Source organism: Rhinolophus sinicus, linkage group LG13 (genome assembly GCF_036562045.2).
Source record: "Rhinolophus sinicus isolate RSC01 linkage group LG13, ASM3656204v1, whole genome shotgun sequence".
NCBI lineage: Eukaryota > Metazoa > Chordata > Mammalia > Chiroptera > Rhinolophidae > Rhinolophus > Rhinolophus sinicus.
This window is the reverse complement of record NC_133762.1, coordinates 26,017,715-26,039,463: the sequence shown is the minus strand read 5'-3', so window position 1 is coordinate 26,039,463 and position 21,749 is coordinate 26,017,715. Positions and strand designations below refer to the sequence as shown.

Sequence of the window (21,749 nt, the reverse complement as noted above, 5' to 3'; positions counted from 1 at the left end):
GCACTTATTTAATATCTATGAACACACTCTACAATGCCGCCTTAGGACATGGTCTTTTTCTTTTCATTTTTTAAAACACTGATCATACGTTTTCGTATTGGGAGAGGCAGAAAAACCACAACTGAGCCTTTGCCTTAGGAGGGTTCCCCCCTCGTCACTGCTCCACACTGTCAAAGAGAAAAATCATAGGCATCACTGCGCTAAAAGCCCATGATACCAAACCTAGATTTAATACCTGATCTAACTACAGTCTCCACCTCTCCCAGAAACGTAACCTTAATCAGCCAGTCTGGAATTTTTTGATCAACACCAATGTAGTAATCAGTCACGTGGGCCCTCTCCATCCCACCACAGAAACAGGCCATCTGTATGATAACCCTTCCTGCTCCCCCCAAGAAAGATGTCTCTTCTTCTGTTAAAAGCTCCCTTGCCCCACCCTTCTTCCTATAAAAACCTATTTGCACAGCCCCTCGGCGCGTCCCCTCCAGTTGTTAGATGGGATGCTGCCCCATTCCATCAATTGCCTAATAAGGCCAATTAGATCTTCACATGTATTCGGTTGAATTTTGTTTTTTAACAACACAAATAATTTCCGCAATCCCGAATTCCACCTTCACCTACCCCCAAATGATTCAAAATTATCCTAAATCTTCTGGTGCTTCTCGTTAAAACGTCTCACCTACAATCCCAGAGCATTGTTCCAGACAGTTCTGTGGTCTCCCTCCTGCTCCTCTTTTGGAAAGGAGATTAGTCTCCATGTTCTATGGGGATAATATATTATAATCATAGTATCGTTATCCTGGAAGATTATAACAGACTAGCAGGGCTATCTACTCTTTGGGAATTTAAGTGTTTGCAGGAGGTATCATTCTAGCTGATATTAACACCCAAATTGTCAAACACATGAAATCAGAGCCATGATTTCCATAGAAAGGCAAAATCTATCAGAGCAAGCACTTGTAAATATCTTGATTCTAAGGCACACACATTTAGCAAAACAAGGTCTCCCCAGTGGGTATGAAATCCTTCCTCCAGACCAGATGGCTTGTCTTTTGCAAACATCAAATTATAATCCCAGAAAGAGGTCCTGTGAGCCATACAGAACGCTGGACTCATTTTCTGTGATTTATTAGATCACTTTGGCTTTCACTTGGTCCAAAATGATCCGACATTAACTTGTTTTCTTCAGCTAAGTGATCCTCACCTGATCGAGCAATGCAAGACCTGCCCAGTCCAAGGAAAGCAGAAGGGCCAACCTGCTCTACGAGGGAATGCTGGAAAGCATCATGTGTGGTCAAAACGTGTAAGACTGCTCTGGAACATTAAAAACAAACTCTTCCCATAGATGATTTGACTGCAAAAGGGAAGACGCACATTTACAATGGAACGATCAGACAGGCACCACATGACCAAGGGATGAGCTGGGCATCACTAACATTGGAAGAAGCCAATATTACCTTCAGAGTATTCTTGATACAAACTTTTAACCTAAAATCGAATCAAGCTTTTAGAACCATCTTCCTGTTTACAAAAATACAGGGGATTAAGGAACACATCAAACTGACACCAGGCAATTCCAGAATGTAGGACGGTCTATAAAACAACTAGCCTGGACTCTTCAAAAAGTTACTATAATTGGGGCCAGGAGGGGCGGGAAGGCAGCTGTAGACTAAAAGACCAAAGAGACAATCAAATATAATATGTGGTTTGGGGGGAGGATGGCTATAAATAACATTTTGAGCACCACTGAGGAAATTGGGATATGAACTGGATAAGATATTAGGAAAGTACTGTTAATTTTCTTAGTTGTTATAATAGAATTGTGGTTATACAGGAGAATATCCTCATTTTGGGGAAGGGGGTGTGCATGCTGGTGTATTTAGAGGTTAAATATCTTGGTATCGATCTATAATTTACTTTTACATGGCTCAGGAGGGAAAACAGAAAGCCAGAGTTACAATAAATAAAGCAAAATGGTAATGATTATTGAATTTAGATGGAGGGTAATGTGTTCACTGTGTTTTTAACTTGTCTATATGTTAAATTTTTTCATAATAAAAAGTTAGAGAAGTTTGATTTTGGGTATATCTAAATTGCCAACTAAATCTAAATTACAGTATATAAACTATACTAAGGATCCTGTAAGTGGGTCAAAAATTATAATATAGGGAGTAAATATCTTAGAAATGTTCACATCAGACGTTAAAGCACTCACAAATACATGGTGATGGAAGGAGAACTGATTCTGGGTGGTGAAGACACAATGTGATATATAGATGATGTATTATAGAAATGTACACTTGAAACCTATGTGATTTTACTAACCATTGTCATCTCCAATAAATTAAATAACTTTTGAACGTGAAAAACCAAAACAAACAAACAAAAAGTTAAAGCATTCAGCAGCCATTCTATACATCCCCCACCCCCCATTTCTTTATTTTGTTTTTGGAACCAAGAATTGCATTTAACTCTTTACTATTTCATAGGAGAGCTGAAGAGAAATGATGAATAAATCTTGTTACTCCCTCACTTATTCTTTGAATGGCTTTCCACACCTTCAAGGTCAAGTTCAAATTCCCCATGCTTAGCATGACAGAAAAGTCCATAAATCCTGGCCCCTGTTTCAGATCTTACCACTCCCCCATTCCAGCCACAATGAACATCAATCAGCAATTCTCTGGAACCAGCCAAAATCTCAGACAATGATGCTCTTATTGCCCGGAAACTTAAAGACACAAAACCCAAGACGAAGACAAGGAAAAAAATCCCAGGAAAAATCATAACAAAAGCATGAGCTCAGGATGAAAAGGGAGGGGAGGGGAAAAGATTCCGGTGAAGACCAAACCCAGCTGTTCTTCCCTCTCCCTTTTACAAGTAGCATTCCTACGGCTGGCTTGTTTACAGATCTCTTCAATCACATTTGTAGGTTCAGCAAAAGAAAAATGGCGAATTCCTGAGATTGGCCTTACTGTCAGACTAAAATCAATTCCTAAGCCAGTACACCCCACAACCAAATAAAACAAAACTGCAGTTAAACTGAGTTAAAACTCAGTACGTCAAAAGACCAGATACTGACCCTCTGCTGGTAAACGTATAGTACTGACATGCCGCAGAAATTAAATTACGGTGCTTTGTAATAGATTTATTACTTTGTTTTTAAATATTAACAAGACTGCCGGAGGGAGTAAGTTTATCAAGGGATAAGAACCCTAGCAGTACTCCCAGTTCACTGAGAGGCCAATTAACATTTCCCACCACGCCCAATAACTAGACTCTCTAGGGTTCAAGGTTGCTTATGACCCTGCGGGTTTGTCAGCAGAGGCCTCTGCTCAATAACCGATTACAATCAGTGCACTAGGGGTTCAGTGCACCGGGAGGCAAACCCTGAACTGTTATAAACACCTAAGCAAATTGAGTGTGCCTGTACTTTGTTTTGTTTCTTTGGCTGGCTGAAGATCCCACACCTAATGTGGCTATTTGATTTTTAGTGTCTTTTCTCACCTTGGTTTTCCCTTCTCACAGTTATTTTTAAAATCAGTAAATGCCCAACATTCATAAACTGTTGGTTGCCATCTGTGCTTTTCACAATTAGATCACTGTTCAAAAGGAGCAAAATTTTCAGCTCTAGACTTGACTTCAACAAACTGGCAAATCATTAAAGAGGTGAGTGACTTCATTTCATCTATAGAGCAAGGTCCCTGTACTATGAGGCCACCCTAAAACAAACCTCTTTCTTGAACTCAAACAACCGTAGGCCCTGAGTTTTCAGGTTAGTTTTATTACTGCCTTTCCTCCCAACCCAATCTCACCCCAACCCCCCCGCCACTCCCCAAAGCTTGGCACTTTCTGGATCTCTGCTCATAAAATGCCTGTCCATTGATGGCGTAACTGACACATTTTTAAGGGATTAAAAAATATTATCAGGTAAAAAGTGAATTAAAAAAAAAATATTGACAGAGGGAAGACCATACGAGGACACAGGGAGAAGACAACCATCCATCGGCCAAGGAGAGAGGCCTCAGAAAGTACCAATCCTGCCGACATCTCGATTTTTGAACTGCCAGTCTCCTGTATTGTGAGAAAGTAAATTTCTGTTGTCTAAGCTAAATCATATGCCGGGGGTGCCACAAAAAAATGTATACAAGAGGATGCTTTGGTCAGTGTTGCTCAAGCAGTAGTTGGCCATCATAAGTGTCTGGACGTTGATGGGAACCACTTTGAGCACCTCTTGTAATTGCAGAAGTCACATGTGACTTGTATTCATCTTTTGTTATTGGTATATATCGAGTATTACAATTTTAATAGTTTTTCCTTTCTTAAAATGTGAATACATTTTTTTGGCACCCTCTGTATATATATTTGTTTCTAGGAAAGCTGTGAGCTACTATGTAAGAATAAAAGAAAACTTCCCCTAGAAGAAAAAAACAAAATGATCAGGTAGCACGAACTATAATCTTCCACCCAAACGACCCCTCTACATGGATCCACAGAATCATCTTCTTGAAGTGTCTTTTGCTAACTTGTGAGTAGAGCACAACACGCTCAAGAAAATGGTGCTCACAGCAGGACACCAATACTAAGTAATTTTATGAGATTATGTCTGCATTTGTGCTAAATAATTTATGCTGGAAGCGGTAATAAAAGCAGAGATAAAGTTAAGCTATTGATTGAAGATGGTGCTAACCTTGTCCAAAAAAAAAAAGGAGGATGAATGAGCAAGTAGCTTCAAGACCCAGCACAAAAGCACCTGCCAATTGATCTCTTCCTTCTTTCAAAAGTCCTGCTGCTCTTGTGGGCAACTTTTTGCATTTGGCAGTTGTGTGGTGTCTGTGAAATCTTGAAGCCCTACCAGGGCTAGAGCAGGCACATACAAAACCACGAGGCAGCTGGCTGAAGGGAGGAAAGGCACAACCAGAGAAAGACAGTGAACCACCGGTCCTGGCCCGTGTTTGGGAGAGGAAAGGGGAAAAAAGCTACACAGCAGTAATTTTCACTCTTTAAAAGAACTGGTTAAACAGCGTTCATACTGTGTGTTTAAGATGACTCGTGCCTGCTGCTTTCTAGTGAATAATGAGGGGGGAGTCAGCCTGAGAAGCAGAGACTTACTTCTACCTACACAAAGGCATAATCATTCCCAAACTACAGGATTGGGGTATTCCAATGCCACCACCGTCTGAGGTGTGTGTGCCGATCTTTTAAAAGGCATTATAGTTTTGCTGACCCCTTTGCTCCCTGCGTGTAGTTCTGCAGCCTTTTCAGAAGACCCTTAGAGCATTAGCCAGAGAGCACTCCAACTTTCTGATGTCATCGGCTAAAAAGGGAACCCCGTGGTTTTCAAGGTTAAGATAACCATAGTACACCACCTGTCGCGCAAAGAGATGAGCCACCCCAAGTACAGGACAAGTTTATCTTGAGTATGAGAAGTCTTCAAGTAATCTCCCTCCCAAAAGTCTGGCCCTGAGGTAACACCACAGATACTGAGTCTGGAAAACCGGTCATAATCTCCTTCCATACCTTGGTCTCCCCCCCCCCCCCAGCACCACCTCCACTCCACTTTCCCCAAAGCAGCGTTACCAGGACAGCGCTATTCTTTAATCCATGGACGGCTTCAATATTGGCTAAAGCGTACTATTATTTCCATTTTTCATCCCCTTTTATACCATTGAGAATGTAAACACACCGATCTGATCCCAAATGCTGGGTGCAAACACTTGTTGGTGATCGTGTTAAAGGAAGGCTTCTTTGATTCTAGTCGCTCTATTTCTGATTTCTGAAGTGGGACTCTCTGCATGGGGAAAGAATGGACATTGCTTTTTGATTATGCAGCTACATGGATAAAACAAAAATTAAATTTAGCCAGACTGCAATACGAATTAAAAGTCACACCCTCCAAAGTTACATATGGATTTGGGTAATGTGATAGGTAAAATATCTTCCCTGTCATATGTTAGCGTGCGCTCTAAGAGCCATTTTCCACCTTTGGACAGACAGTAAACAAATGTCATTTCCTCAGAGCAGAGGACAATGGCAAGGTAGAGAATCAGGTGACATTGGAAATGTGCCTATACCTCAGCCCTCCTGATATGCCAGTCGGATACAGCCTAAGGCTCCTGGGCTGAATTAAAAGTTGAAAGTAAATTTTGTTATTAATTTCCCAGAGTCAGCGCAAGGGAATCAAGATGGAGAAGCAGAACCAATCCTGGAACTCAAACAGGACTGAATGCATGTCACAGCATGATTTACAGTCCAGGATAGGTGGGTAATAACCTGCCTGGACAAGAGTTTTGGCCCTTTCCTGAGTTTCCTCGCCTACTGTTCAAAGGACTCAGATGCTTTCCTATTGTGGCCACAAGCTAGCACCATCCATGGTCCTTACGTGGATACACCATGGGAATGGGCTGCCTCCGAAGGGCAAGACTTATAATCAACTGGCCATAAGGTCTTGAATGTACACTTGATAAGACACATAATCACTGAACTCTGGAAGCCATCCAGGAGCTTTGGGAGGACAAAGTGAGACAGGACAGGTCCCAAGGACACACTCTTCTCCAACCTCCTCCTTGCTCAAGCCTTATTTCAGAAAAAAATAAAGACTAGGGTTTCATTTAATTTAGATGAAGTAAGTGTTATTTCCTTTTTATAGCAGAACAAGCTGAGAGTCTATCGTTGCTTTGATCTGGTGTCAGAGCTCCCACTAAGCTTGCTACTAAGACCTGGGAGACCCTTGGCCTGTTGTCGCTGTCACTGCTAAGCGGCAAAAAGGAAAAGTTCTCAGGGTTCCCGGAGACCAAAGCAAAGTCTCCTCCAAACTCCCTGATATATGAATTTAATCCTTATGCCCACTAGATAATAAAAGAGAAAAAAAATGTGAAAACCTAGGGCCAAGACCCAAAGCTAACCACAATTCAAAGGAGAGAACAATGGGCACTTTGAACTTACTTTTCAACTTTCATTACAGCTAATTGCTTTCAGCGCTGCTGGGATGACTCAATGAATTATGGGAAATGACCTGAAAGGTCTGCTGGGAAGGCTAAATGCATCTTGGAAATAACCTCTTGCCTCTCTGATTGTCTTCTGGATTTTTTTTTTTTAACTAACGAAGGTTTTGTTTTTGTTTGTTTTGCAATTGCCAGTCCTGAAGTTAGGCTAAAAATTAATTCTAATTCTATCCTTCATCATTCTCTGCCACCACAGTCAAGAACATTACTGGGACTTGCCTATGAGACCGAATGTTGGTTAAACAAACAACGCCTTGTTCACATGTCAACTGAGCTTTCAGTGGACTTAACTCCTGAACCCCAAAGGAGAGCCAGGTTTTCCCTCAATACACTCACTGCCATAAATACTGCTGTTATCAAGCGAAGACTGAAGAGGTTATTTAGGAGATATTGCAAATAACACTACAGCTGCCTTGAAGCGAGAGGCAAACACTGCAGGACTTGCTCCCAAGTTCAGCAATTTGTCCAATGAGCAAGCTATAAAATTATGCCCTCCAAAATACCTCTCATCCCATTTCCAGAAGGAATCTATTCTGACTTGATTGCTACTTTTAAGCTGTCACTTTTTCAGGTTTTCTATTTCAAATGAGACAAGCTTACCCTTTGATTAAAAATGCCATATAATATCAGAAAACCCATCAAATCCTGTTAGCCAGAGAATAAATCATGCAGCTACATGTCATCATTGTCATTACTGTACAGTAGCACAACTTAGATGCAGTGGCACTTCCACAAACTCTTAAAGCTTTCCAGACACACAGACCACGGAACACAAGGCTAAGTTACTGAGACCTCTCTGCAGCCAAGAGCTCCTCCTGCAAATGAGACAGCACAATAGGCTTCTATTAATTATTCAAAGAAGTTTTAAAAAACAATAAAAGCACTGACATGCTACAACATGGATGAACCTTGAAAACATTGTGCTAAGTCACATAAGCCAGACACAAAAGGACAAATATTGTATGATTTCATTTAAGTGAGGTACGTAAAACAGTCAAATCATAAAGACAGAAAATAGAAATGTGATTACCAAGGGCCAGGGGAAAGGGGGACTGGGGAATTATTGTTTAATGGGCAGAGTTTCCATTTAGGATGATGAAAAAGTTCTGGAAATGGACAGCGGTGAAGGTTACACAGTGTTGTGAATGGACTTAATGCCACTAGACTGTACATTTAAAACGGCTAAAATGGTAAATTTTATGTTATGCACATTTTACCACCATAAAAAAGCTGTATGGAAAAACCAGAATTATAATTTAATAAGATTATAGGTGGTAAATAATAAACCTAACCCAAAGGGCATGAAGGTTGTGAACTTAAAATACATTTAAGAGACAACACTCTCAAAGTGGCAAAACAGTCTAGACAAAAAGCTACAATCATTCTCCTTCTCTCATCCAGGCTCATGACTAAATACCATATGTATGCGGAAGACTCCCAGATTTATAAGTCCAGCCTTGAACTTCTACCCCAAACACCCGGGCGGGGTACCAACGGCACCCTCCCCATCTCCACTTGGATGTCTAACAGGCCTCCCGTACGTAACTTGTCCCAACCCAAATCACTGCCCTTCCCTCCCACAAACCTGCTCCACCTGTAGTCTTTCTGTCCTGGTTACTGTTAATTCTACCCTTTCACCCTCACCCCTCGACCGTCTTCTCAACCAGGCAGCCAGCGGCATCCTTTTAAAACAGAAGTCAAATGATCTCACTTCTCTCTATTCAAAACCCTCCAATGAATTCTCATCTCGCTCAGAGTGCAAGTCAAACTCTGGACAATGGCCTATAAGGCTCTCAGTCAGGAGTCAGCAAACTTTGGGGGCCAAATCCTGCCAACTGCCTGTTTCTGTAAACAAAGTGTTATTGCAACACTGCCACACCTATTCATTTCTGTACAGTAGTGTCTATGCTGCTTCAGCACAGCAAGCCACCAGGCAGAGTTGAGGACGTGCTACAGAGAGACACTGCAAAGCCTAAAACATTGACAGCTGGTCCCTGAGAGAATAAGTCGGTCCCTTCTGCTCTAAACGACGTGGGCCTCACCCTCACCCCTCTTTTTACTCCCTGCCTCACTCGCCCCATCTCCAGCTACAACAAACAGCCTCCCTGCTGTTCCGCACAGACCCGACACAAGCTGCCAGCCCCAGGCCACTGCCCTCGCTGCTCTCTGCCGCGCTCTCTCGGGAGGGCCGCTCTCCCCGACTGCAAGCCTTGCTTGTACAATTCCTCAAAGTCCTTCTCAATTGCCAGGTCAGCAAGTCCTTCCCTAACAACAAACACTACAGTTAAAATTGCAGCCCCACACACATCTTCAAAAAACATATCCACACTTTTCCCCTTCTCTGCTTATCTTTCTCCAGAGCACTAACTGCCTAATACATAATTTTCTTTTTGTCTGATTTGACCCTTATAGACTAGAACATAAGCTCCATGAGGGCACAGATCTTTGTAGGTTTTAGTCATGTATTCAGCACCCAAAACAGTGCCTAGCACACAGTAGCAGCCCCATAAACAATTGTTAAATACTCTAATTGTAGGGGGTAAAAAAAAAAAAAAATCAAATGATTAACAAAAGAGATGGGAAACATTAGGATCTGTACTTTAAAAGAATCTGAAAATACATTCTTGGTTTATAACACATTCCAAATGCAGACAAATACCTCCAAAGTTAATATTTCTCAATTTAAAAAAAAATTCAAACACCAGTCTAGAGTTTCAATTAAGTAATAAAGACCTTATGTACTCACAATTTGGAATCTATTTCAAGCTATAGCTCTCCATCTATTTATATCCCACTGAACTTTATTTTTAATCTTCAGAAGTCGGTATCTTAATTTATACATATCTTATTATTCTAGTCCAATATCCCATTAATATTGCTTTTCATTCCACATTCTTAGTTGAAATGATCAGCACGAAAGAAAAAAACTGTTTGATGAAGTAGGTTAAAGAAATAGTATGTTAGTGAAAAACCAACCCACCCTGTGCTAACATAATTGGCAACTCTAGCTTGTTTGTTTGTTTTTTTTAAAGGTGATTTTTTTTTTAAACTTTTATTTATTTTAAGTGCGTTTTTCCAGGACCCATCAGCTCCAAGTCAAGTAGTTGTTTCAATTTAGTTATGGAGGACGCAGCTCACATGCGGGGATCCCCATGCAGGGATCGAACCGGTAACCCTGGTGTTTCAAGCATCGTGCGAAACCAGCTGCCCCAACTCTAGTTTTTATAAACGATATTTAAAAGAAGAAAAATGTATGAGGCAAGCAAAGTCAAAGATGGAAGGATGACAGGAAACACTCTACCCACAATCAAGAACATCAGGAAACTCTGAAATTCAATTTGTAAGAACTCCAGGTTTTGAATTTACCAAATAAAGTAATAAACCAGCCTTTTCATATTTAACAACACTAATATACCTGAAATGAGCTCAGAAACTAATAACACATCAGTTTATGTTTAGAAAAAAGCCTGGAAGAAGACTCACCAGGCTGTGTAATAGAGGTTACTTGGAAGAACAGGTGCGATTACAACAGGACTTTGACTTTTTAAGATTGCGTATTACTATACGTTTGAATTTCATATAACTTTATATTCCTTTGTAAGCGAAAAATAGATAGAAATGATATAGAAGAGTGAAATAAGCTTGTATACCACAGACAAAAATCCTCAACTAAACATGAGGACTAAACATGACTAATGAAGCACCTAGGATAGAAATAAATTGTTTTGATCTCACAAATAGTTAATGTTCAGATGAGAAGTTACAAACTATCTACACACACACACAAATGTGTTTTGTTTTGGCTTACCAGGTGTATTCTGGTTTTTCTTTTATCTTTAAACTATGAATTAATTGCCAGATAGTTTGGTGGTTACAAGTATCAAGTTTGGAGGAGAACTACCTAGTAGTAAATCCTAGAGGCAGAATAACTTGGGCAAATTAAATTACTTAACCATGATATGCCTCGGTTTCTTCATCCATAAAATGGGGATAACAATATCCCTACCTCATTGAGGATTAAATAAGTTAATATTTGTAAAACACTAAGAAGAACGCCTGGAACATAATAAGCACTCTATTTCTTTACATGTTTGCTAGAGGTAAATACTTCTAAGCTATCTTTAAAACACTTGACAATGAAGACTAACTGGGAAAATCCTGATGTAAGCACTTAAACACAGCATACAGTAGTGACCTGATTTAACAAACCTGTTAAGGTTGTGTCACAGCTTAAAGGCAGACATGGTAAGAGGCTCAGATGCTCATCACAGACCTAGCAACACCTTCCCCATATTACGGTCTCCAACAAGCGCTTCATCAGGTGTGGTGGGGTATCCCCTCAATGCATAACACAAACCCAGTGTCTTCAAAAATTCCTTTTCTCCCCCCAGGGTCCATCAAAACACAGTATTTCCTAACCAATCAGAAAATGAGAAACTGTGGCCCAGACAGACCTGCATTTGAAAGCAGCAGAGGGCAGCTGCTGCGCTCTCGAAAGTCGAAAGTCAGACTGTGCGGCCCCCAAGACTGCTGTGGGCTGGCAAAGGGGGGAGGGGGGGAGAGCAGTGCTGGCTCGGAGCCTGCATCCCAGGGCTCACCCAACAACTCGTTCCTTGGCCCCCTCCCTCATGTCTGTTTGACTCTCAGCAGCTGCCTATCATAAAGGTAATGTGAAAATATCAGTTTAAGTTTTACAAAACAGAAATTAGGGACTTGGAAGACATATCTAGACAACAGCTAGGACAGTGGGAAAAGAACAGCTCTTGTCCCGGAGATGAATGCAATCCACACTAACATTCAGAACAACTTTTTTCCTTTCTTCAGTATCCATTTTTAAGAGCTCTCCAAAAACCTCATGTCCCAGACATTTCTGGATAGGTTTCAAAAGCCTTCTTCCTTACGAGGACGAAAAAAAGCATCCTCCGAATTGAAGCCTCACAGCCATTAAGGTGAAAAGCTTGCTATAATACAAGGGAAGAGGTGCAAGAAAAGTGGCAGCATGAGCTCTGCAGAGGGGTTTCTCCTCTTCACTGGTGCTGAGCGGCTGTTACAACAACCTCCCCTGACGCAGCACCTATGGCACGATGGGAAAGGAGTACCATAAAAAGGCCGTGCATTATTAATAAGAGCCTTGGCATCAAAGCAGAGTGATCTGGAACACAGGAAAATGTCTGCAGAGTAAGGGAAAGAGCAGCAAACAGCTTAAACCATTTTTGGCAGTGTCATACCATTCAGAAAGGTCTACTCTAAGTCATTTTTCTTCTAAGTGGTCTTTTTCTCTTTTAACCCTTACTTGTAGCCCTAATTCTGATCTCTTTCTATCCTTCCTACCTTAAATTTCCAATGGTTATTTACATTCTCCGAGTGGACTTCTCTGTTCATTTGCTCATGTCAGCTTAAAGACGACACGCGTTAGATCACAATGAAAACAGACTGCGACAGCCCTGCTGGCAGAAGCAGAGCCACACGTGCTGCCACACACAGGCTGGAACGGTGTCCCTAGGAGCCAGGAGTCTGTCTTCTCACCTCTAGCACAGAACATGTGGCCTAAGCTCCCAATCCACAGCAGGCCAAAAAAGCTAACGGTGAACAAAATCCACGTATTCTTATAACCATTTTAGGGCTTTCCATTTCTGTCATCAAATGATCAGGAAAGAAAGAAGCTGGAAGATAGTCTGATGGTGAATGATGGTGACTTGAGTGACTCAAAATTCTATTCCACAGCTCTGGTAACATATGTCAAATGAGGGATGCTAATCCCCCCTCTTAGACCAGTGATTCGCAACCTGAGATGATTTTGCTCCGCAAGGGACATTTGACAACATCTGGAGACATTTTTGGTTGTCACAGAGGGGGGGAGGGGTGCTATTGGATCTAGGGGTGAAAGACCAGGGGTGCTGCTAAATATTCCCCGATGCACAGGACAGCCCTCAGCAACCAAGAATTATCCAGCCCAAATGTCACTAGTGCCGAAATGGAGAAACACTGCTTTAGACAAATCATTTAACTTCTTTATGTTTATACTTACTTTTAAATTAACCACTGATATTGTTAGACAAAAAGCATAGTAACAATGTATAAATAAGTTTGTATTGGCTGATTCACTTTTAGATTAATAACAGATTATATTTCTTTTTAATTCCCTTTAAATTGGACATGTCTTCCTCAATATATGTAGCATAGACTAACTTCTTTTCTACAACATAAAGAATAAAACACATGAGCAAGATTTATATAAAGTGGCTTCTGCTTTTGACTATGACTAGTGCCTTGAAGTCTAAAGACTCTGGAGAGCTGCTGAGGCAGCGAGGACTTGAGGGGACAAACTCCTAGAAAAGGACGACCCCCTTTGGAGTGAGCCAACACGCTGCAATGGGTTTTGCCCTCAGTGCACTGGCCACTTCTGGGGACCAAGAACAAGGCTGAGAAAGCAGGCAAACACTCTGGGCACAGGACTGGAGCCCCTACTAAGAGGCAGAGAAACCAGCAGAACTTGTGGCAGTATCTCAGGTCTGAAGAAACCAAAATGGAGATGTAAGGGGACAGCATTCTGGTTAAAGGATTGAGCGTGTTTTCCTCTTAAGAGATGAGTCATTTAAAAAAAAAAAAAAAAAAAAGAGATGAGTCAGTCCCAAAGCGGTGTAGGTCCGTGTCGTGCAGGGAGGCCTGCAGGGTCTCTGGTCCCGCTCCCTGCACTAGAACGCAGGATATGGCCAGGCCCAAAAGGAACACCCATGGAGCCATAGGTAGGGGAGTCATACCACTATACTCTCATTGGCAGCTGGGTTGGAGAAACAGGAAACAGGAGCCACACAATTCTCAACCCTCACTGCGCCGCTTGCAAGCTCAGCCCCCATCTTCTTGCTAGCCCCCATCTTTTCTTGCTAGCATAGCCACAGCAGTTATATTAGTGGCCAATGGCTCACTGGTTACAGCTGATGGCCAACTAGCCACAGCTGATGGCCATCCAATCACAGTCGATGGCCATTTACTACCTGAGCCAGAACCTGTCTATGTGAGGCCGAGAGCCTGGAAACTGCTTTCTGGGGCTCTGTCCTCACAGTCCCGATGCTAAGAGACTAAACAGAAAGCCCGCCAAGAGCACAGGAGGGTTTTCGTTCATCCCAAGTCCCGAGGAGACAAAGAGTAAAGCTCAGGACGCACCATAGGAGAAGGGTCTTGATGAACACCTCAGGTTCTCAGCTGAATTCTTGCAGGGCTCCTTGCTGAGACTACAGGCTAACCTGCAGAAGTAAATGGAGCCTTACCAAAACCACACCTTTGCTCTGGGCAGCTAAAACCCTGATAAGATAAATGGGATCAGTCCCCATCCCATTTGCCTAGCAAATGGAGTGAGCCCTCTTTAGAGGATAGAATAATCTTGGGCCACTGTAACTTTTATACATAAGATCCAGTTTTCAATCAACATTACCAGGTATGCCAAGCGACAGGACCAAACAACTGAATATCAAAAAAAGAACCAGACGATAGGAAAAGATCCACTGGGAATCCCAGTAATCAAAATTAATTTCATAGATGGGTTTAATATTGGATTAGACACAGCAAAAAAGGAGAATTAGTGAATGAGAATTCAGGACAATAGAAAATATCCAGGCTGACGTACGGAGAGTAGGGGAGATGAATAGAAAAATACAGATTTGTACTGAGTGTTAGCCTTGGGAAGTGTCTTGGCAAAATCATGCTTATGTATCCTATATAGAAATGAACACACGTGCTACCTCTTTGACAATAATACAGGGTTTGTATCACTTGGTCATTTCCAGGACAGCTTAATAATCAGAAAGAAAAATCTTTGGGTTCAATAAGACACTGCGAGATCCTTAACATAGTAAAGAGGAAGAATCCAACAATTCTTAGCTCTCCCTCTAGCGATCTCAAAGTGAAAATGAAAATGGTCAAGGCAGTGGTCAGATTCAAATGGCTCCATTTCTACCCCAAAATCGTAACTAGGACCTTAAAGGCACTAATTTATAACATTCTTTTAACCAACATATTATTATGAAAAATGCCAAACATATACAGCAAAGTTGAAAGAATTTTATAGTGAACACCCATATACTCACCATCTTGATTCTACTCTTAACTTTCTTATCACAAATACATCCATCCCATCCATCAGTTCATCTTATTCTTTGATGCATTTCCAAGTAAACTGCAGAGATCAGTACACTGCCTTCTAAATACTTCGGCATTTATGTCATTAATAAAAGATCAATATTTGTATAAATTTTTCACTTTTGGTGTAAAAGTTCATAAAACGTGTGTATTTGCTGAGCTTTGACGGATGCACACACCCCTTAACCCAAATCCCTATCAAGATAGGAAACATTACCACCCCCTGAAAGTTTCCTCAAGCCCTCAAGTCAATCCCATGCTTAGTCTCCCTCCCAGAACAAGTGTTATTTTTAACCCACTATTTTTGAGAACTGCATTTGGAACAATCTGTAAGTCTCTGGTGTGAAGAGTCAATCTTAGAAAAGTAATGTTTAAAAAGGACAATCACTTTAATTATAAAATATTAAAAGAGGGCATATTCCTGAAATTAAATTTAATATGCTGACATATGTAAAGTAGAAAAAAAAACTACTTTAAATTCTTATAAACCACTATAAGTGACATTAACCTAATCGCTAATTTACTATATCTTTCAATGTGATAATAGCCAGCACCCAAAAAGGCACACTGATTGGTATGTCCAACTGTCCAACATATGTAACCTTTATTTAACAACTATTCATGTTTCCTGAAGTTCTATTTTTATTAATTCATGGAAGCACAAAATATTCTAGGGAAGAATCCTCACCCTCGAATTTCAATTTTATCTGTGATTTATATTCCTTGAATATTCGGCTTTCCTTTCTACTTACTTATGACCAAACCAAATTATTCTTGGCAAGAATGGACTGCCCTCTCTGCTGTGAACTGGGGTTGCCTGGCTTTATCTGGCAACCAGTCAATTTAACATAAATTAGCAGATTACACCTGTACACTGGTCCTAGAATATTATGTTAACAGACAGCAGATAAGAGCTTTAAGCAATCAAAAGGTACTTGTGGAACCAGGCAAACCTTCCTTGAGGGTTGATTAATGTATTATTACTTCATTTCTGAGACTATCAATAGGAAAAAATGAGTCATTCTGATAAAAACCAAGGTGTAACACAATCAGCCTGCTTTAGATGTTACCACTATTTAAAACCCACATCAAAGAACGTTCTTTGATATATGGAAAAGTCTACATTTTCTTATAGGACTGAAAACCTGCCAGTCACTTTGCCTCTGGAGTGTACTTTAACATTTTAAGTTAGTATATAAAACTGTGCATATAATGTGAGCTCCATTATGTTCTTCAAAAATTACACACATACCAAAAAAAGAAAGAAACAGCACCAAAATATTAATAGTGAATTAATTATCTTTGGGTTATGAGATGTTAGGCTGTCTTTATTTTCTTTATGCTTTTCTGCATTTTCCAAATTTCAGACACTGAATATATTATTTTTCTAATCCAAACTGAATAAAAACTACTGGGGGAAAAAACCCAAAACCCTAGCAGTACCTGACCTGTAAGAATGCCTATCACACACGGATCAGAGAACAACAACGCCCTTTGCACCTGGTTTATCCTTGCTGCTCACCCCCAAAGATGCATATAACCTGGTTTTTCCAGCAACAAAACACCTTGACATTCCACTTGCCCTGTGTTTGTTAAGGATAGCAGACAGTAATTCAACTGTTTTAAACCTATGCCCCCTACAGTCATGCTTTCTCACTATCTTTGGTGTATTCCCATCTGCCAAGTGTTTTTTAACTTATTCACCGTCGTCTGCATTATGAAAACAACAAGTATGTTGAGTGCTTCTTCTATTTATATCCAAGTCCTCTCTCTGCCTCACCCCCAACCAAAAACAAAATCCTGCTGTCATCATATCATCATCATCACCCAATGCTAACATGATGAAAATCCTTGGTTTAATAACTAGACTGGGACTCAGTTCTAGTCTTGGCGTTGCCTGGAAGACTGAGTACATCCTTTACCATCTCGAAGGTTCCATTTCCCCATCTGTTAAATACAGAAGTTGTTCCACTGGCCTTGAATATCCTCTCCCACTCTTTTATGTTGTCATTTTTTGGATCCTGTTATATCCTATACACGTAAATTAGGTCCCAGAAACAAACCTAAAGTGGCAGTCTTCCAAGAGGCAGAGTATCAATCACAGGACCAGCTAACATTTATTAGATAAGCTCACCAGTGTCAGGGACCTTGCAAAACACTTCCGTATGAGGTGGGAACTATCATCGTCCCATGAAGAAACTGAAGTAGGAACAGAATGGTTCAGTATCTTGCCCACAGTCACAAACTGCAGAGCTGGGACAGGAGCTCAGACCGTGCAGCTGCAGAGCTCACTGAGGTTTCTATCTCCCAGATGCAGGCGAATTCCCTTTGTCCTGAACAGAGACCCACAGAGCACTGTATCACTTAAGTGTTTCTCGAGGTCTGGAAGCCATATTGACAGAAAGCAAGCTAGCTAGCTTTCTACACCTCTGCTCTCTAGGAGTTTAGGAATTGAGTATTAATAGCCTTACTATTTTCATAATTATACATCATCAAGAAACAAGCTTACTTTCCTTACCACTTTCAAACACACTGACAGTGAGTGTTTATGCTCAGATATGATTAGCTCAGCTCCATAGTTCAGTAGTGCAAACGAGGTCAGGGTGCCATTCTGACTCCAGGGCAGGCCTGCAGCTTTGAACAACTCTTTGCATAAGGAGTAGCCTGGAGGAAGTTCCCCAAACCAAGCCGGCTACCCTAACGCCAGTCACAAGGGAGAGCAATGGGAAGGGGGGACAAAGAGGCCAAACAAACTCTGCACCTAAAAGACAACTCAAAACCACATGACGGACATCCACTTCCAACATAACAAGCAGCCACGTCATTCCATTCACACTGAGATGGGCTGATAAAGTGCGTAAGCTCAGCAGAAGTCTAAGCGGCTCTTCCTTAAAAAGCATCAGACAGCTTAAGTACACTTTTCTTAAGACCTTGATTTTCACAGTAGTTTCCAAAGAGAAGTTAGAAAAGTTTTGATCTTCATACTTCAAAGTCCCCTTCCCATATAAAGAGAGAAACTGTGTCCGGATCAGAAAAGAAAGCCCTTATCTGGGCTTCACCCCTGTCACTCCTTTGGGCTATTCCAGTCATAGAGTCATTTAAGTGTCAGTGTTTCCAGACAGCTATTGTAACTCATCCAACTGTCACTTTTAAGGGTCTACACATTCTCTTCCCAAACCAAAAGGAATCAAAAACAGTGACCAGAAAAACTTTGATCTAATCAAATAGATGCTAATCCCCCAGAGGCAGCACAGACTTACTCAAGAGCATAGGCTCTAGGCAAAAGAAAAAAAAAAAAAAGCAGGCTTGGGCTCAAATTACACCTCTACCCCTTACAAATTATGTGGCCTTGAGCAAATTATTTAATCTCTCCAAGCCTTGGTCTCCTCATCTGTAAAACATTCCGTCTCAGGGCCGGGGTTTTAATGAATAGGATAACACATGCAAAACATCTATAGAAAGAGTTCAACAAATGGAAGCAGCGCCTGCTGCCACTGTCATGTGGGGAGGCAGGAAGACGACTACTGAGCCAGGAGAGGAGACAGACAGACATGCAAAGTGTTGACCAGGATCGTCCCTTCTGGGAAACAGGCTTTCTCAAACGCCAGTCCGCCAGTCCGTATCTAAGTCATAGAAAAAGCTGAAGGGGGAGGTGGGGGGCATTCACCATGACGACATGGGCTAAATGTTTCACTTTGTCACTCTTTGGCTAGCAAAAAATGCACAGTGTGTGGGTGTGTATGCCTCCACATATCCCACAGCCCTATCCATTGAGAAGGCCTAGAAGCCATCCCACTCCCACAGCAATGGATGCGCCAGCACCCGGATCTTGGCTTCTAAATACCCACTAAAAAGAATCAGTTCTGTGGAGAAGCAGGTGATCCCGGGCCTGGGATAAGGAAAGCACAAAACGTACCTAGAACACTGTTATCCCAGTGAGGAAGTATTCAAGAAGGATGGGTACATGTCAAAAGGATAGATGCCGGGCAAAGGGGTTTCCACGGGCTTCATCAGGACGGTTTGGTTGAGCGTTAACATAAATAATGACAGTAACAGTAAAACCACAAGCTCATGCTGATAAAAATAAGGGAACTTTAAACATTAAAAAGCATGGATCCAGACTGATGGAGTGATAAACTGATCAACAGATAGAAAAATAAATACATTGAAAAGTCTGATGAACAAGATATTTACATAGTTTTAAAGTAACTCCCCACAAAATACTTACTGATCACAAAAGGGAAAAGAGTTACTTTATGGTGGAAAAACTGGGCAGATAACTCTTCAAATGATCAAAGCGAACATCATCAGCAATAGGACAAATCACAATCCCACGTCACCTGACAGGATGCACTGGAAGGATAAATACATAATATTTCTGTGATTTTGCTGCCAAAGACGCACAACCTGAATCTAAACATAAGGCTACATCAGACACACCCAAAGTGAGAGACATGCTACAAAACAGCTGGCCTTTCATCCTCAGAAGTGTCAAGATCATGAAAGTCAAGGAGAGACTGAGGAACTTTTCCAGATTTTCTTGGAGGAGACTAAAGAAACATGATAACGAAACACAATGAGTGATTCTGAACTGGATCCTTTTGATATAAAGGACACTATTGGGGCAACTGGAAAACTTTAACGGGGGTTGGAGGATTAGATGGCCATAAAGTATCAATGTTAATTTCTTAAATTTAAGGTTGGATTGTCCTTTGTTGGAATGCCCTTGTTTGTTTTAAAAACACCCTCTAGTTTTTTGGGTGATGGAGCATCAAGTCACCTGATAGTTAAAAAAACCCACTATACTATACTTGCAACTTTTCTGGAAGTTTGAGATAAAACTCTTTAAAAATAATTTTAAAGTTTCACATATTTATACAAATTACATCACATTTTGTCTTATAGACAAAAATAAGTTTTGCTACAATACTTTGAAAATTTGTTGCAACACAATTGATATATTTGGGAACAGTGGGAGCATAAACAATGTCAGGTTTGCTTCTTCACAATTCCACCCATGAGGAACACCCAGGACACAGACACACACGTGCACACACTCTGCACACACCTCACACATCTACCAGAGCCCTCAGTTCACCAAAGGGCATCCCACACACACCTGACATTACAACTCTCAATAGTACTTCAGAGAACACTCTGTCCACCCCCTCACAACTCACAAGTCACAGACTGCCTGTCCTTCTAATATCCACTTCCACAGAAAACTTCAGGTCTTTTTCGAAGCAAAGGGCCATATTTACGGTTTTTCTTAACCACTTAACGTGTAAAACTGTGCTATTTGCATTCGGTTCCTTTTTTTTTTTTTTTAATGTGTTGCCAATACAGTTTTGAGTGTTGAGTGCCTAATCCCATATTTTTCATAAGTGCTACAGTTTTTAATCAACAATTTTATATAGCATGGTGACTTTCAGGAATGCTTAAGTCATGTTATAGAAGAAGTAACTGTTTAACATAATCACGTCCACAAAGAAGAACTGCATAACATCAAGAATCTCCCCATTCTGTACATGGGGATGTAAGAGTACACAAAAAAAGAGAGGCTGGAAAAGAAAATATCACAGTTTCAACTTAATCATTTCCAACAACTCAGAAGCAAAGGAAACTCCTGAGTTTCATTATGTCTAATGTTCCAGGTGGGAATCTTCCAAAGGCCTAGGAAAGCCTGGGTCAGCCTAGCGAAGGCTACATAAATTAACTTTAACTACAGACTTAATTCCTTTAACTACAGATTTAGAGGGCAGGCTGTGTCACACACGCTACGTTTTAAAAAAACAAAGGAACTAATGGCAGTAATGTGTATATTTAATGTGACCAGGACAGCACAACCTTTGGTTTCTGCTCAAATGATCTGATATATCTCTGAATAGGTTCTCAATCATTCAACGGTTAGTCACTCATGACAAATGAAAAAAAATACCAGACTGGAGAAAAATAATCACTATGTACAAATAAGTTTCTGAGAAAGCCTTTATTTCTACTTTGTAGAATCCAATCAAAAGAGTAGACAAACCAAACATTACACTTTCATATTAAATTAGCCACACTGTTAGGATACTTAATGAAATTTGAAATTCTTCTATTTAATTTTATTAATGATATTTAGGAATGAGAGTAAATCAACTTGACACCAAATGGGGCTAGAATTTCCCAACGAGTTTTCCACATAGTGGTAAACATAGCAGGTATGTCTTCTTTATAGCTTTCCTTTCAAGAATCTCTTGCCAGAATTAATCTTATATCAAAACACTATGTTAAGTTACAGTGGAGAAACACAGAACTACCTAGGAAAAGATATTATAGCAAAGAGACTGTAAAAGCTTATTACAGCACAAACACAGCATTTACTATATTGCTGCCGCCCTTCTCAATTCTCTCAGCCTAGCAATTCCTGAAGTGCAAAATTTTTAAATACCTGTGTGTATAAAGATGAGACAGAAACAAAAAAATGAACACTTGTGATGAAAAGATGATTATGAATAAATTATTATAATTTCCTTTTATCATTCTTAAAGTTGATTTAATAGTTTAAAAATATTGTTCAACAGAACAAGGGTGGTAATATTTGTTAGAGTCTAATTAGGTAAGATTCTG

The 21,749-nt window shown here is 40.6% G+C and overlaps 1 protein-coding gene across 2 annotated transcripts in view; it reads right to left on the bottom strand.

The window, feature by feature from the left end:
* The window catches only part of B4GALT5 (beta-1,4-galactosyltransferase 5), a 66,089-nt gene that overhangs the window by 29,279 nt on the left and 15,061 nt on the right, over window positions 1-21,749 (bottom strand). Inside the window, exon 1 of one of the 2 annotated variants that reach the window (XM_074317235.1) lies at window positions 19,366-19,384. The exons of the other annotated variant lie outside the window; for it this stretch is intronic. Within the exon in view, the coding sequence (XP_074173336.1) occupies window position 19,366 (1 nt within the window). The 5' untranslated portion in view covers window positions 19,367-19,384. Of the gene's footprint in view, window positions 1-19,365; window positions 19,385-21,749 lie in introns of those variants that run through there. 2 annotated transcript variants of the gene reach the window in all.